The 13,891-nt window shown below is 42.1% G+C and overlaps 2 protein-coding genes and 1 long non-coding RNA gene across 5 annotated transcripts in view; 1 reads left to right on the top strand and 2 right to left on the bottom strand.

Annotated features, from left to right (window-relative positions):
• Positions 1 to 13,891, bottom strand: part of LOC115398304 (uncharacterized) — a 16,932-nt gene continuing 3,041 nt past the window's right edge. The window contains exons 2-3 of the long non-coding RNA XR_003932567.1: positions 12,308 to 12,315; positions 1 to 261 (exon numbers count right to left, since the gene is read on the bottom strand). This is a non-coding gene — a long non-coding RNA (uncharacterized LOC115398304). The remainder of the gene's footprint in view (positions 262 to 12,307; positions 12,316 to 13,891) is intronic.
• Positions 365 to 2,918, bottom strand: rhbdd3 (rhomboid domain containing 3). Its single transcript, XM_030104998.1, has 5 exons — positions 2,447 to 2,918; positions 1,980 to 2,363; positions 1,592 to 1,718; positions 1,225 to 1,482; positions 365 to 1,117 (listed from the first exon to the last, which is right to left on the bottom strand). Exons 1-5 carry the CDS (start codon positions 2,673 to 2,675, stop codon positions 949 to 951), a joined length of 1,167 nt encoding a protein of 388 aa, XP_029960858.1. The 5' UTR covers positions 2,676 to 2,918; the 3' UTR covers positions 365 to 948.
• On the top strand, positions 4,221 to 12,238 carry ewsr1b (EWS RNA-binding protein 1b). 3 transcript variants are annotated; one of them, XM_030104991.1, is made up of 15 exons: positions 4,221 to 4,300; positions 4,767 to 4,803; positions 5,253 to 5,304; positions 5,584 to 5,728; positions 5,889 to 6,087; positions 6,186 to 6,448; positions 6,575 to 6,737; positions 9,771 to 9,808; positions 10,362 to 10,391; positions 10,501 to 10,616; positions 10,701 to 10,830; positions 10,927 to 11,037; positions 11,144 to 11,270; positions 11,355 to 11,711; positions 11,867 to 12,238. In XM_030104991.1, exons 1-15 carry the CDS (start codon positions 4,285 to 4,287, stop codon positions 11,901 to 11,903), a joined length of 1,821 nt encoding a protein of 606 aa, XP_029960851.1. In that variant the 5' UTR covers positions 4,221 to 4,284; the 3' UTR covers positions 11,904 to 12,238. The 3 variants fall into 3 exon arrangements, with proteins under 3 accessions (XP_029960851.1, XP_029960852.1, XP_029960853.1); XM_030104992.1 differs by having other exon boundaries at positions 9,774 to 9,808; XM_030104993.1 differs by having other exon boundaries at positions 5,892 to 6,087.

Here is a 13,891-nt window from a genome sequence, read left to right on the forward strand (position 1 = left end):
ATGGACTTCTTAAACTATCCCGATGAAAATACATGTTTTTGTAATCTTATATCGAACTTATTGTGAAACTATTTAAAATGACGAACTGTAGTTTTGTTTTTTTTTTGTATGCTGTTTGTGTAACCATTTCATACTTTGAACTTTTTTTTTTCTTGCAAATGTGTTACTGTGTTAAGATAGTCCTGTCTAGATGACTAGTGTAATAAAGATCATGTTCATTGTTGTGTTTTTTGAACATGTGGACTGTTTTCATTTGTGGTGCTTCAGACGCTTGCATAAATGAACAAGGCTGCAGAATCATCTTCATAGTTGTGGGAAAAAGCACAAACACACAGCTTTCCATTGCTTTTTTACTTGTTCATCAAAATACTGGGTCAACCTCACCTGTCTTCATCTATCCATCCGACATTATCCAACTCAGAGCCGGAACTGGAGCTAATCCCAGCTGATTATTGGTGAAGCATGCAGCATGTACCGTGAACAGATCAGCAGTCAATTACAGGGCAACACAGAGAGACCCAGTCAATCACCTTCACATCTACAGGCAAATTACTATCCCCAATCATCCTCAAATAAATGTCTTTGCACTGTGGGAGTAAATCCACACATGCACAGGAAGAAGTGCAAACCAGACACAGAAAGGGTCCCGGATCTAAAGCTGAACCAGGTCTGTTCTCCCTGCGAGGTCAAAGCACTAAGTACTACATTGATGCTTTCATTTGTACTCAAAACACATTCAGAATCTTGAAAAAAAATAAATACCGTCCACCCTCCGACGTACAGGTACACAAGTGTGCTCAAAATAAAACTGGAGAAGAACAAGAGATGATCAGAGTAGTCAATAACCCACAGGGAAAATACTGAAGCTCAGCAAAACCCAAGCATAGCACGTATCTGGCTCACTGCACAGGCAGTCACAGGAGCCTCCGTCCAGGACTGTGGGCACATTCAGGTGTTTAATGGAGGGCTGTGGCTTTTTCCCTTTGACACCACCACGGCTTGCTCTCCAACGCTGTCGTCGATCAGCAGCGAGATGGCGCCGTCTAGCTGCTTGGATGCTGCAAGAGCCACGACAGCTTTCTCTGTGGGGAAGCCCATCTTCTCCAGCTGCTGGAGTCTAAAAGGAAGGCACTGCTATTTTAGTGAACTGAGAAACAGAGATTCAAAACACAGGTTAATTTTGAGACGGACATAAAAATCTTTCACAAATAACTTCTCACTAACCGCAGAGAGGAAACTGATGATTTGGGCACCTCCACTTTAGTGTCAGGGTCATCGGGGAGCCCTTGTAATGAGGCAAGTATTCCTGCCCTCAGCATCTGCTCCTCCAGCACGTCTGCTTCTGACAGCGCTGGAGATTCTTCCATTAACCAGGCAGGCACAGGTTCAAGCCATGACTGGGTGTTCAGTGCAGAGCGATCATCGCTTATTGAGGGACTTGCTGCCTGATCTGTAGGTAGTCTCAGAGAATGTGATCTCGATCTATGACAAAAAATGACAACAAATTAATAAATCTGTCACAGTTCATACATTCAAGCAATCTACTGTACATAACGTAACCATTCAATAGATGTTTTGACAGAAATGTCACCTTTGTGAGGTAGAATACGTGGGCAATCTGAGCTTGGCTGAAAAGGGAATATACACCCAGTCTGGAATAAGATCAAAGACTCTCGCCTCTTCAAACTCCTGTAGCGTCCCAATAAATGACTGACGATCTGCAGGGATCATTAAGTATTATCAAGAACAACTTGTGTTGACAGCACTCTTCCATTGCAGAGTTAATGGCATCAGACAAGCTCAATCAAAACTGTCAGAAAATAAATCATATGTACCCACTTCAGGCATCAACATTTTTACCAAGGACCATGGCAATGGTTCAATTAACAGAGAAAGAAAAAAAAAACCTATTAGGCTGTCTTTCAGTACCATAGTTTAGTGGGTTTTGTTTTTCATACAATGGTAATAGAAAAAGATACAGTTATGTCCAATGCAAATGGCGCAGAAGTGAAGGAGGGCAGGAGTCCCAGGCAGCAGCAGCAGGCAGATCAGCAGGAGGAGCCAGGGGAGAAACCAGACTGGCAGGCACCTGAGGAGCCTCCTCTGTGTCACCTGCCGACACTGCGCAGTGAACAGGGCCAGCTGGACAGCAGAGTAGCCACAGATCCTGCTGGCCTCACCGCTGCCCACAAAGAGGACGAGTGTGTAAAGACATGGCAGGGCAGCTATTGTTAGGAAGGACAACGCAAGGAAGGCTACTGTCCCCCAGCGACGCTCCTGACAGGGTCCAAACAGCAGCAGGAGGGCCACACTGACCAGCAGGGAGAGGGAATCATCATGACTGAGAGCATAGAGGAAAAAATCTGAAGAGGAGAAGAAAAAAGTGGATTTATTTGAGCAACTCTGACAGAAATTTATTTGGAAAAACTTTGAACTGAGAAATTACCTTTGAACCTTGGAAAGTCTCCCCCTGGCCCTAAACTGAGACTTCCCTGGATGCTCCCAGAATACATCAGCAGTATGAGTGATGTCAGGAAAGATGTTCCCAGGCAGAATCCAGGACGATCAGATCCAAACCAACACCACACTGACATCAAACGAGCCTGCATCTTTATAATCAGCAGAGCTTCACTAATCACTGGTCCTTCTGCGGCATAGCTGTGGTAAATTAACATCCGATGGTACTCACAACAAGAGCAGGGTCTGGTTCAACCAAAAGGTTGCAAATCTAAAGACAAAACACTGCGAGCTACGGTCCATTATAACATAAGAACGCTTTTACTCACTGAATTAATGAGTAACATATGGTACAAGATATAAATGTAAACAATTCACTATAGTTGCCATACCTTTAAAGACTCACAAATAGTTAGGTTAAAACAATCTAGCCAGTAAATGTAAACACTGCGAGCAGGTAGGAGAACTTCCGCATTGTTTTCTTCTACGTGTTGACATCACAGCGTCGGGTTATGTAACAGCGCCATCGTGTGGACACCCTCATAGTTGAAAATCTGTATGTTTCATACTAATGGTTTTCTAGTATTATTGTGAGCAATAAATGAAGCAATGTAAGCCGAGAAAACTCAAAAATGTTAATAATTTTAAACTTAGATCACTTGATAAGATAAATGTTTACTGGTAAATTATTTTATGATGACAAGTTGAAAACCATCAAAATATATTATAACATCTGTTCGTACTTTGTTGTGAATAATCTTCATATTCGTGATCATCTCCCTGTGAAACCAACCGACAATTTTTCAGAGTTAAATACAAATGAAAACATTACTGAGGAGGACACCATTCTAGCCATTGGAAAAGGCAGTAAGATGTGAGAAAAACATTCTGTGAAGTAATAGTAAACACTTTGTCAATATTTCTGTTCTTGGTAATTTTATGTGTGGTATATTAATGTGGAAAACATTAGATATTTAATAAGTTTTATGACATCTCCATGACATGACAATTACAACACATCAATCATAATGTACTGGCGTTCAGCACCAAACCTGCGTGAGGTTATTTGAAATTATTCTAAAGCATAATTCATCTGCTCATTATCTAAATCCAATTCAGGAGCCAATCCCAGCTAAGTATGGATGAGGGCACCCTGAACAGGTACCCAGTATGCAGCCCATCACACACACACACACACACATACACACACACACACACACACACACACACACACACACACACACACACACACACACACACACACACACGCTCACACACACACACACACACACACACACACACACACACACACACACACACACACACACACACACACAGGGAGAACATGCAAACTTCATGCATAAAAGGCCCGGTGCTGTGAGACCAGAGCACCAAACACACTAACTACATTCTCAATTAAACTAATGAAATAATAAACATTTGAAGGGCTTTATTGTATTTGATTTCACTGAAACAATAACCATGCTTCAAATCACAATTTCCTTTGTCAGTAGAACCACACTAGTGTGAAGTGTCCGTGTTTAATCAAGTAGGCAAAAAGAAGTCATGTTCAATTTTAAATGTACTTTTCATAGATCACCTGAGGTAAGAAAAAAAAACCTACAAATGAGGAACATGTGGTAAATCGATTATTTCTGTATTCTCGCTCAGCGATATCATCAGAATGTATCGCGAGACTTCGTGTCCAGAAGCGCGCCGCTCTGCCGTCGCGTTCAAACAAATTCTCGGATTGTATCGCGAGACTTCACGGGGAGAAAACCGCCGCATCGCGGACTCTTCGTCAGTCGTGTCTACAGGCAGGCTAAAATGGCGTCAGCTTCGGGTGAGTGACGGAGGGAGTATTAATTCTGTGCTGATTATTGAATAGATGATGTGGTATGGTTTGGCTATTGCATATTGAAATGCGCCATTGATGCATATGCGTGCAGTTCGACGGTGTGAAAATCAACGAAATATCGGCTACAGTGATGCTAGCCTAGCTAGCTAGCGCCGAGTGCAAGGCCCGGCCCTGCCAGCACCTCGGTGTATTTCACCCTTTTTTTAATTCCTGGCTGGTTCTCTCAGCTCGATGTGTTTTACGTCTGGTACTTGCACGCGGGTGTTATTTGTTACTGTGTGAGGGACTACCGCGTTGAACCTTTCCTCGAAACAGTGTGCAGGATGAAGAATGCTTTTATAGGCTGTGGCCGCGGCATTGAATGGCGACCTAGTGATGGGCCTTAGCAATGTGCTGGCGCACCTTCATTGTTTAACCGTCAACGCTCTCACTTTACCCTCTCCTTCCACAGATTACAGCTCCTACAACCAGGGTGGCGCTCAGCAGGGGTAAGATTCTCCAGTTTACTACCACCCAGCTCAAGATGCGTGCATAAGTTTTCCTGCCGCTAAAGGGTTAATGACCTAATTTCGTCAGGAAGGAGAATTAGATCAAGTGGTGTTTGTATAACAGAGTTTACTGTTCTACTGTTCTATCACGGTCATCTGCTAATCAATGCATTTTATTCTATTACTGAATTTGTAATTTCACAAATCGTTCCAGTAAATTTACCTTTTTTTTTTTACATTTTTATTGAGCATAGTATGTTTTTGCTCATTGTTCTACTTTCAAACTAACACATGCACATCTTTAATATGAGCCATAGTCACTGGAAACTTTTAAGAAACGGTAATAATATACATGTAATTATGAATAACTCATTTGATATAAACATTGAAATTAAATATTTATTGTTTACAATGGATTCTACATTTTCTGATAATGATTTTTGTTCCAGGTATGCCTCCTATGCTGCCCAGCCATCTCAAAACTATGGACAGTCAGCACAGGTAAATTTGAACATATGTTGAGGATCACCATGGCTGCTCTAGTGATTATCTTTTTCACTTTAACTTGATTTTAGTAAATTAATTTGAGTGACATTCTCAAATGTAAGTGGAAGTTGGCACTTACAGCGCTGTCTGGGATTAAAGACGATTAAGTTCAGTAGGTGACATAAGTGGTTTCTAAGTGATTTAAGTTCAGTAAATACAAGTGAGCTTGCCAGTGTTCCTGTTGAATGTCACAAAGCATGGATTTACTTCAATTGAACTGTTCATTTCTTTCAGCAAAGCTATGGCCAGCAGAATTATGGATCATACGCCCAGCCAGCTGCAGCTGAGAGCAATTACTCTCAGAGCACACCAGCAGCTGGGGGCTACCCACAACAGCAGCAGCAGCAGTATGGATCTTCATATGGCCAACAGGCATCAGGTCAGTGGTTAAAAATGGGTGCCATCATTTAGTTTATTGTGCTGCTTTACTTTGACTCTTTCTACAAAATTGAATGTCTTTCTGATCTTAAGAATCAACTCTTATTAGTCTTAAGTGCTTGAGATTTTCAACACTTATTTATTTCCCTCTCTCTCCTTAGCAACTGGCTATCCTGCAGCACAGTCTTCCAGCCATAGCTACTCGCAGTCAGCCCAGGGTTATGGGGCTAGTGGTTATGACAGTACTCCTGCTGCTGCTGCTCCCGCTGCCTCCCAGTCCTACGGCTCCCAGCCGGGATATACTGCCCAGTCTGCCTACCCTGGATATGGCCAGCAGGCTGCTCCTACTGCACCGCAAAGGTATTCACACTTTTGCCAAGGAGGAAGTATGAAGGACATTTATATTGATGTCTATTGGGTTTCATTTATGCTCTTTCTTTCTCTGTCTCTATCTTTAGTTACAATGCGAACAGCCAGCCAGCAAGTTACAACCAAAGTAATTACTCCCAACCGGCCGCGTATGGCCAGCAGCAGCCTGGTTACCAGGGACAGCAGGCCGGCTACAACCAGCAGCAGGGCTACCAGCAGCAGAACCAGCAGCAGCAGCAGCAAGCTCCTCCTTCTTACCCTCCTCAGACCGCAGGCTCTTATGGACAGCCTCCGTCCAGTCAGTACAGTCAGCAAGGTGGACCACCCAGCTACAGCCAGTCCAGCCATTACAGTGAGCTCCGCTTCATATCATTATCCCATTTCAATCTTTTTTTTTTTTTTGTTTTTTTTTGTTTCATGTTTCTTCAAACAAAATGTGAAGAATGAAGTTCTTGATGCGTTGCCTTGACTCCTCTAGATAACTACAGACAGGATGGCCAGGGTGGAGGCTCTAGTTACCCTGGCTCTGAGCCTTCGAGGTACCCAGGGGCAGGGGACAGCAGAGGCCCTGGCAGGGATGGCTTTGACCGAGGGGGCATGATGCACCGTGGACGTGGCGGCATGGGCCGTGGAGGCATGGGGTAAGCGTCTTTCTTTAATACCCAATTTCACGATGACTTTTAACTTGCAGGTGCTGTTGCCACTTGGGGCAGGACTGAGACAAGTCTGATCAGAAATGGCTGGCATTATTGGAAATATGTCAGCAGTTTTTAAATTCAGCCTCTTATGCCACAGGAATATCCTGAAGTTTGTGGCAGTCATGGCTAATGTATCAAATATGGACACATTTTTGGTGTTCTCCAAACAAACTTATCTAGTCTCTCAATCCTGCCTCTTGTGGCCGAAGGTAAGTAAAATGTTTATTTGACAAAGTTGCTAAATCATAGACCTGTGCATAAGCGTTTAGTTTGAACAGCTCATTTCTAGGGTCTAGATATGGTAATTGGTCCCTAAAGAGAGAGGAAAAAAAAAGTTTAGGGGGAGAGTTTTAGTGGAGACTCGCCAGATTTCCTACTTTGTCAAGATTTGCAAAAGAATTGTACTTTAAAATCACGTCATCTTTGTAATATCAAAGATTTCAGTAAATTCTCTCAAATGGTCAGATGCTGTCACTCTCAGAAATAACCAATCAGGTCAGTTTTTCTCTGTGGTGCGTTACTCCCTTTAGAGTGTCACAGTGACTATTGACAATAAACTTGAAGATAGAATATGGAGTTTTTTCATGCTGGGGGTTTTCACACAAAAAAATAATTTAAGAGCACACAACAGTGTTTTTGGAAAAACTCCTAAATTATCAATAGCCTCATGTGGTACATTCATTTCACGGTGCATTACAGTGCAATATATGGGTCAACATTGTTTCCTCTTGCCATTTCAGTGGTGTTCTGTTCGCAGTTCTCGCAGTGTGGTTGGTTTCTGCAGAGCTCCCACTAAATAAGTACTTGTCCTCATTTGGTCGGTTTGAGAGTCCGTTCGTTCGGTAAAGACACAATGGCACCATTTTATCGCAGTGTCTTGTTACTGGCAAAACCTCAGCGAAATAATTACTCCTTGGTTTCTGTCATGTGTTTGGTTGGAACTCGCAACATTGGTCTGAAAGACAATTTTCGTGCCCAAAAATGTCAGAATTTCATCAGTGGGTCTTTTTGTGGTCACCATCGTGTCAATCCCCACAAGACTTGATTAATATCAAACTTTTTGAAAGGCAAATCGGAATGAAAATAGTTTAGTCTACTGTAGATTCACTTTTTTCCTTTCGTTTCTATTTATGAGCAACATTTTGTGGTGTTGCCATCTTTGGAAAGGCTGATGGAAGACCAATAATAGGTGTAGTAATATTGGTATTGAAGACATTTACAAATGATGCCCATTTGTGGGATCAGCTCACCAAACTTGCATAAATCACATGGGATTGATTCCTTATAAAATTTATCTGGTTTACAATAATTACTGTGTAGATTTGACTTAAGCAACTTTGAGAAGAGTTTTATTTACTTGTATTTTATTGGGGTTTTTTTTTTTACTATACGTTTATCCTTCTTAATATCAGTCCAGTCTCGAGTTTCCTGGCTGCATTCACTCTGGTCTACTCATGAAAATCCTGTTTAGTGTTTCTTTAAACACAGCAGCAACTTTTTTTTCAGGTATCTCTAGATTAAATTGATTTAACTCGACCCCAAATCCCATTGATCAACTCAACATTCCTCAGAAGGAATCAAAAGGTTCAAAAAAATCGTTTTATGATCAGAGGTTGTCATTGACATTTGTTTTTTGCGTATATAAATGGAAGAGTGAGTAAATACAACAGTCCATCAGCATGATTTATTGCTATTCAATGTTACTGGAGGGACAATGGTTTCTTTACCAAGTTACAGTTTTGTGAAAGCATCCCACTCCAAATGATCTATTCATGGGTCAGAAACGCCAAATTAGGTTTTTTGCAACCGTGATCTATTCGGGTTTCATGTGTGCACCTTTAACCAGGACAAAGTTCGCCATAAGTTTTTGGGGGTTTTGGTGTAGTGTGAACAAATACAGGTTAACATCTGTTTTTATGCACTAGACAACTTGATAAGCAACAATGCAGTCCCAGGTAATTAATACTCAATCAGATATCCTACTAGGTATAAAGCCGTAGTTAGCAGTATTATTTCAACCTCGGCAGTGATGTTTGCAGGTAAATTTTAGCTTTGCACAGGTATGTGTGTTTGATCTGGGGGGTGATGGGGTATATGTCATTCTTGAAATGTTTAAATTGTTTTTGTGGTTTGGAATACAAATGTTTGATCACTTTCTTTTGAGCACTTTTTAACATGCTTTGTCACATTTATACCGTACAGGTAACAGTGAGAGCCATTTTAAACCATCTATTCTCTAAAAAGTTTCTGTACTCAGTGCAGAGCGGCCAGCTTAAGCAGCAGGAGGGAGCTTAAACAAAGATTCCAAGTCTTCCTTTTTTCAAGAACTGAGGATGGTGGTTTTTTATTAGCATGATGGGTACACGGAAAAATGAATTCTTTATCATTCAACGTTCTTTTGGTAAACAATGTAAACTTTTTTTGGTATTTGTTTTGAAGAAATGTATAAAACTGTATTTTTGTTTTTGTTTTCATCTGGTGAATATTGTCTCCTGATACTAATGTGAAATTTCAGATGCATTGTATCCATTTGTACTCTTAATCTTGATCTGAATCTGCTGTAATCTTCCTAATGTAACCAAGGCTTGGTTTAGTTCTTGCTACAGCTCCGTGTCGTCAGTGCATCTGAAATCTGTTTTCAAAATAGTTGGGTTTTGTCACACTTTAAACAAGCAGTGAAGAAATGTTAGCAGTGTTTTATTTTCTTTCTTTTTTTAATTTTAATTGTTTGAAAATGTATCTACTTCTGAAAACTGTCACTCACATTGTAATGAACCAGCTAAGGACTGACACATAGACCAACACTTTATATGCTTGAGTTAAACTGTGTATTTTTAGCTTTGGGGAGCTGTTCCAAGTCACTGTCCGAATAGTTAGAATGTTTTGATTACTCCCTCAATCAAGCCACTTTGCTCGGGCCATGGAAGTGGCTGTAAAAGGGAAATCGCCTTCATATCTCCATTTATTCCCCCATAGCAGCGCTGGAGACAGAGGTGGCTTCAGTAAGCCTGGTGGTAAGTTATTGAGAATTACACTGGTTAGTCCTTTCAAAGCCTTAAACTTCTTTGAAAAAAAAAAAAAGCATTCTTTGAGTATTTCATTGTGGTATGCAAAATTTATCTTACATGAACACATCTGAAAATATTGGGGATTTTTGTTCAATGCCTGAGACCATTTGCTTTGGGGTACTTGGTATAAATCAGTCACTGCTTATGGTTCGAAAAGGTTAATGACAAATTTCTGCCTTAATGTGTTTTTTATCATTGCTTTAAGAAGTCTGAGTGGAATTCAAAGGGTTTTTCTCAGGATTTACTGGTCTTAGAGGCTTTTCAAATGACACAATTATATACCAGAGGGTCTGAGGTTTTCTATTTTCAAACCAAATATTGCTCAAGGGAATTGTGTACCCTATGGTGCCATTTTCAACTTCCCAATATGACTGATGTGTCTATACAGGAGTGTCTGGATTATCTTTTGTAGTATTCCTCAGGTGTTGTCTACTGACCTTGAGTTCTGTGCACTGACTTCTCTGTTTTGTTTCCCTCTCCCTCGACCGATGGACAACAGGACCAATGAACGACAACGAGCGTGAAATGGGTGAGTGGGACGTTGATGATTTTTTTAACTTCTGTCAAACTGTGAACCTGAAGAACTCCGGTGTGACTGGATTTTTCTTTAAATCGTGTTTTCTGCTGACATCCTGCAGGACGCCCTGAGGAGCAGGACGATTCCGAGAACAGCACCATTTACATCACAGGGCTGACCGAGAAGGCCAACCTGGAGGAAATGGCGGAGTTCTTCAAGCATGTTGGACCCATCAGGGTAAGCAGAGCTTTTTGGTTGAAACGGCGTCTGCACGCAACGCTGCAGTATGCAACGGAGCCTTTCATTCTCGTGTCCTTCCAGATCAACCGTCGACTTGGACAGCCGGCCATCAACATTTACACAGACAAGGACACAGGAAAGCCAAAAGGAGATGCCACTCTGTCCTACGAGGAGCCCATCTGTGCTAAAGCGGCGGTGGAGCACTTCGATGGTTTGTTGGAGACTTTGTGTAACTTTTAAAACTTATACAGTTGGTTTCATTAGTAAGCCATTATGTCCCGTTTTGAACTTCTCCCATCTCTTATAGGTAAAGAATTCCAAGGTCGGAGGCTGAAGGTGTCCATGGCTCGCCGAAAGCCGATGATGGGTGGAATGAGGGGAGGCATGCCAATGCGCGATGGCATGATGGGTCGTGGAGGTAGGTTTAACCTAAACACAGAGTCGTGGTTGATTCTGTTGCGTATTAAAACTGCAGAGTCCAACTACAGTCACACGAATGACGGATTGTTTCCGTGTGTGATCAGGCATGATGGGCCGTGGAGGAGACCGTGGAGGGTTCGGGCCTCGAGGTGGCCCACGTGGGATGGGCAGAGGAGGACCCACGGGGGGCAACATGCAGCAGAGAGCTGGGGACTGGGAGTGTCCTAATCCGTAAGTACTCCATCAGATGTTTCCTTGGATACAAATTTTCGGTCGAATAGTTGTTTTTAACTTTTGGACTTTGTGTGTCTTCAGTGGTTGTGGGAACCAGAACTTTGCCTGGCGGATGGAGTGTAATCAGTGCAAAGCGCCCAAACCAGAAGGACTGGGCGGCGGCCCCCCTCCACCTTTTGGAGGGGACCGAGGTAGAGGCGGGATGGGGATGCGTGGCGGCAGAGGCATGGATCGTGGCGGGCCGGCCGGCGCCGGAGGTCCCGGGGGTCCCGGAGGTTTCCGTGGAGGCTGGGGAGGCGAGCGCGGTGGATTCAGGGGGCGTGGCGGCATGGATCGCGGTGGTTTCCGTGGGGCTGGGCGTGGAGGACCACCAATGGACCGAATGGGGGGCAGAGGGGGGAGAGGAATGGGTCCGCCAGGTGGCAAAATGGACATGAGGTGAGATGAGTTGCACTTTGAGCAAATGTACCAAATAAGTCTTTTGTTCTTTTTCATTAAATTTCAATAAACAAATGAATCCAGCTCAGACAGGAGAGGTGACCCCAAGATTGCACTGAGATTCTGAACATTATTTTTTTTTTTCCCCCCCTCAGGGACCATCGCCAGGAGCGCAGGGACCGACCTTACTGAAAAACTACTTCTTGATCATTTCCTGTTGTGGAATTTGATTTTTAGAAGTTTTTTTTTAATTTATGATTCCATATATTGGTGGTTACACAACTGCTTTCGTACAACCTGTGCAGTTACACTCATGTTTTTGTATTTTTTAGTTTCCCCGTGTTTATGCTGAATCTCGTACTGTGCATGTTTCGTTTTTGCTTTTTTTTTTAAAGAATTTTCAGAGTAGGTCTGACGTATTGTAAAATGCTTTTTTGTCTTTCCATTTAACTAAATTGTCTCCCACTTACCCGTTTGACAATTGTATGATGACAAACTTGGAAAATAAAATTTTACTGATTTGTGGAGATGTTGTGTTGGGGTTTGGGGGGGGGGGGTTACAGTTGCAAGAAAAATCGCAATACAGGAAAGTCGACCATGAGAACTTAATATTTGAGAAGTCTTTATAGAACTGCTCCAAATGCAGAGCATCGGTTGGAGTTGAAGTGTTTTTCATTTTCATTAACACATTTGTTTGAGGTGACCTTGGTCACATGATGACCTGTTCCTCAGGAGAGCATGCGCTCCCTGAAGCCAAATTCCCCTGCTTTGACTTTCAGATAAAATAAATTCCAGTTTCTCCTGACTTGTTGGGCACAGGGTGAAGGAATAAGACAGCACTGTGTAGGTTGCAGTTTAACCTGCTGCATTGTGGAAAAGCACTTCCGTTTGTCCAGGATGTTTTATCTGAACGCTGCTGAAACATCTGGAGGCCTAAAAACCGGCGTTGCTATTTCATCTTCCGCCAGTAGATGGTGTCGGTTCTGAAACTTAGTGCTCTTCTTTAACCCCTGAGATAATGAATTGGAAGCTTCTCATTGATCAATCACAAAGGAGAAAGGGCTTCATAAATTCTCCCCTTCTATTATGTATTCATGGTATCCGCAAAACAATTCTAAGCTGTTAAAACGAGCTTGTTTCTTTAAGCAGTTATTAATCACAGATGTCATTTGATGGCATATTTTCAACATGTGTCCAACATGTGGTAGAAGACTTGCTTTTCCTTTCCTTACAGTTATCAAGATTCTGAGAGCCCATTTTGCCCAATGAGTTCTTTTCCTCCTCTTGTTAGTTTTCACCATGTCTCAAAACTTTAACTTCATTTGGCACCCTCATTTAAACACATCTGTGTGTGCGTGGTTTGAATTTAGACTGTCCTAAGTTATCCTGGGAGAACCGAACCACACCTCAAATCCTGCTCTTCTCATTAGCTCTGGCCAGTTGTTCATTTAGATCAACAAGAAAACTGAAATCTGTCTCACTTTACCGACAGAAAAGCTGATTCATCCAGGCCCAGAAAATGATCTCATCAACCCCCGCCTTCTCCCTCTTCTTCTCTCTCTCTCTCTCTCTCTCACTCCCTCCCTTTCTCTTTCTCTTTCTTAAACAGACAGCCCTCTTTTTTAAATGAAAACAAGCCCTCCCTTTTGGCTTCAACTTCTCTGAAGTTCAAACTAGCACAGTCGAGTAGTGAACTTGAGCCGTTCCAACTTTTCAACATTGAGACTACAATGAGTGTTTGTGCCTTCCATTAGTCTTATGTGCGAAAGCCCACACAATAAAAGGCCACTTCAGATTTGTCATAACTCCCAATCACATGCTTCAAATTTGGTTCACAGTTTAGAAGTGCTTTGAAAGTTTTGTTGAAACATTTTTGGATTCTGCTCTGATGTTGAGCTACTAAACTATTAGTCCTCATTATAACCAGCAGCAGTGCGTCATGATTTTTGCCTCTTAAAGACTCATCAGTATCAACTCATAACTATGACTTGATTAAAAACGGACACATTTCGGAGTGTTTTTATTTCTGTGTCTGATCCAGTCAATCATGTGTTTTTGAATTGAGTGCTTTCTGTCACACTCTTCCATCCTAGAGAGGATTCTCTACTGTTTCAGTCAGATCAGTCTTGTAAAACATTTTGATTTTTTTGTCCTGGAAAGCAGAGATCATGTTACCAGTC

Source organism: Salarias fasciatus, chromosome 12, assembly GCF_902148845.1.
Source record: "Salarias fasciatus chromosome 12, fSalaFa1.1, whole genome shotgun sequence".
In the NCBI taxonomy this organism is placed as follows: domain Eukaryota; kingdom Metazoa; phylum Chordata; class Actinopteri; order Blenniiformes; family Blenniidae; genus Salarias; species Salarias fasciatus.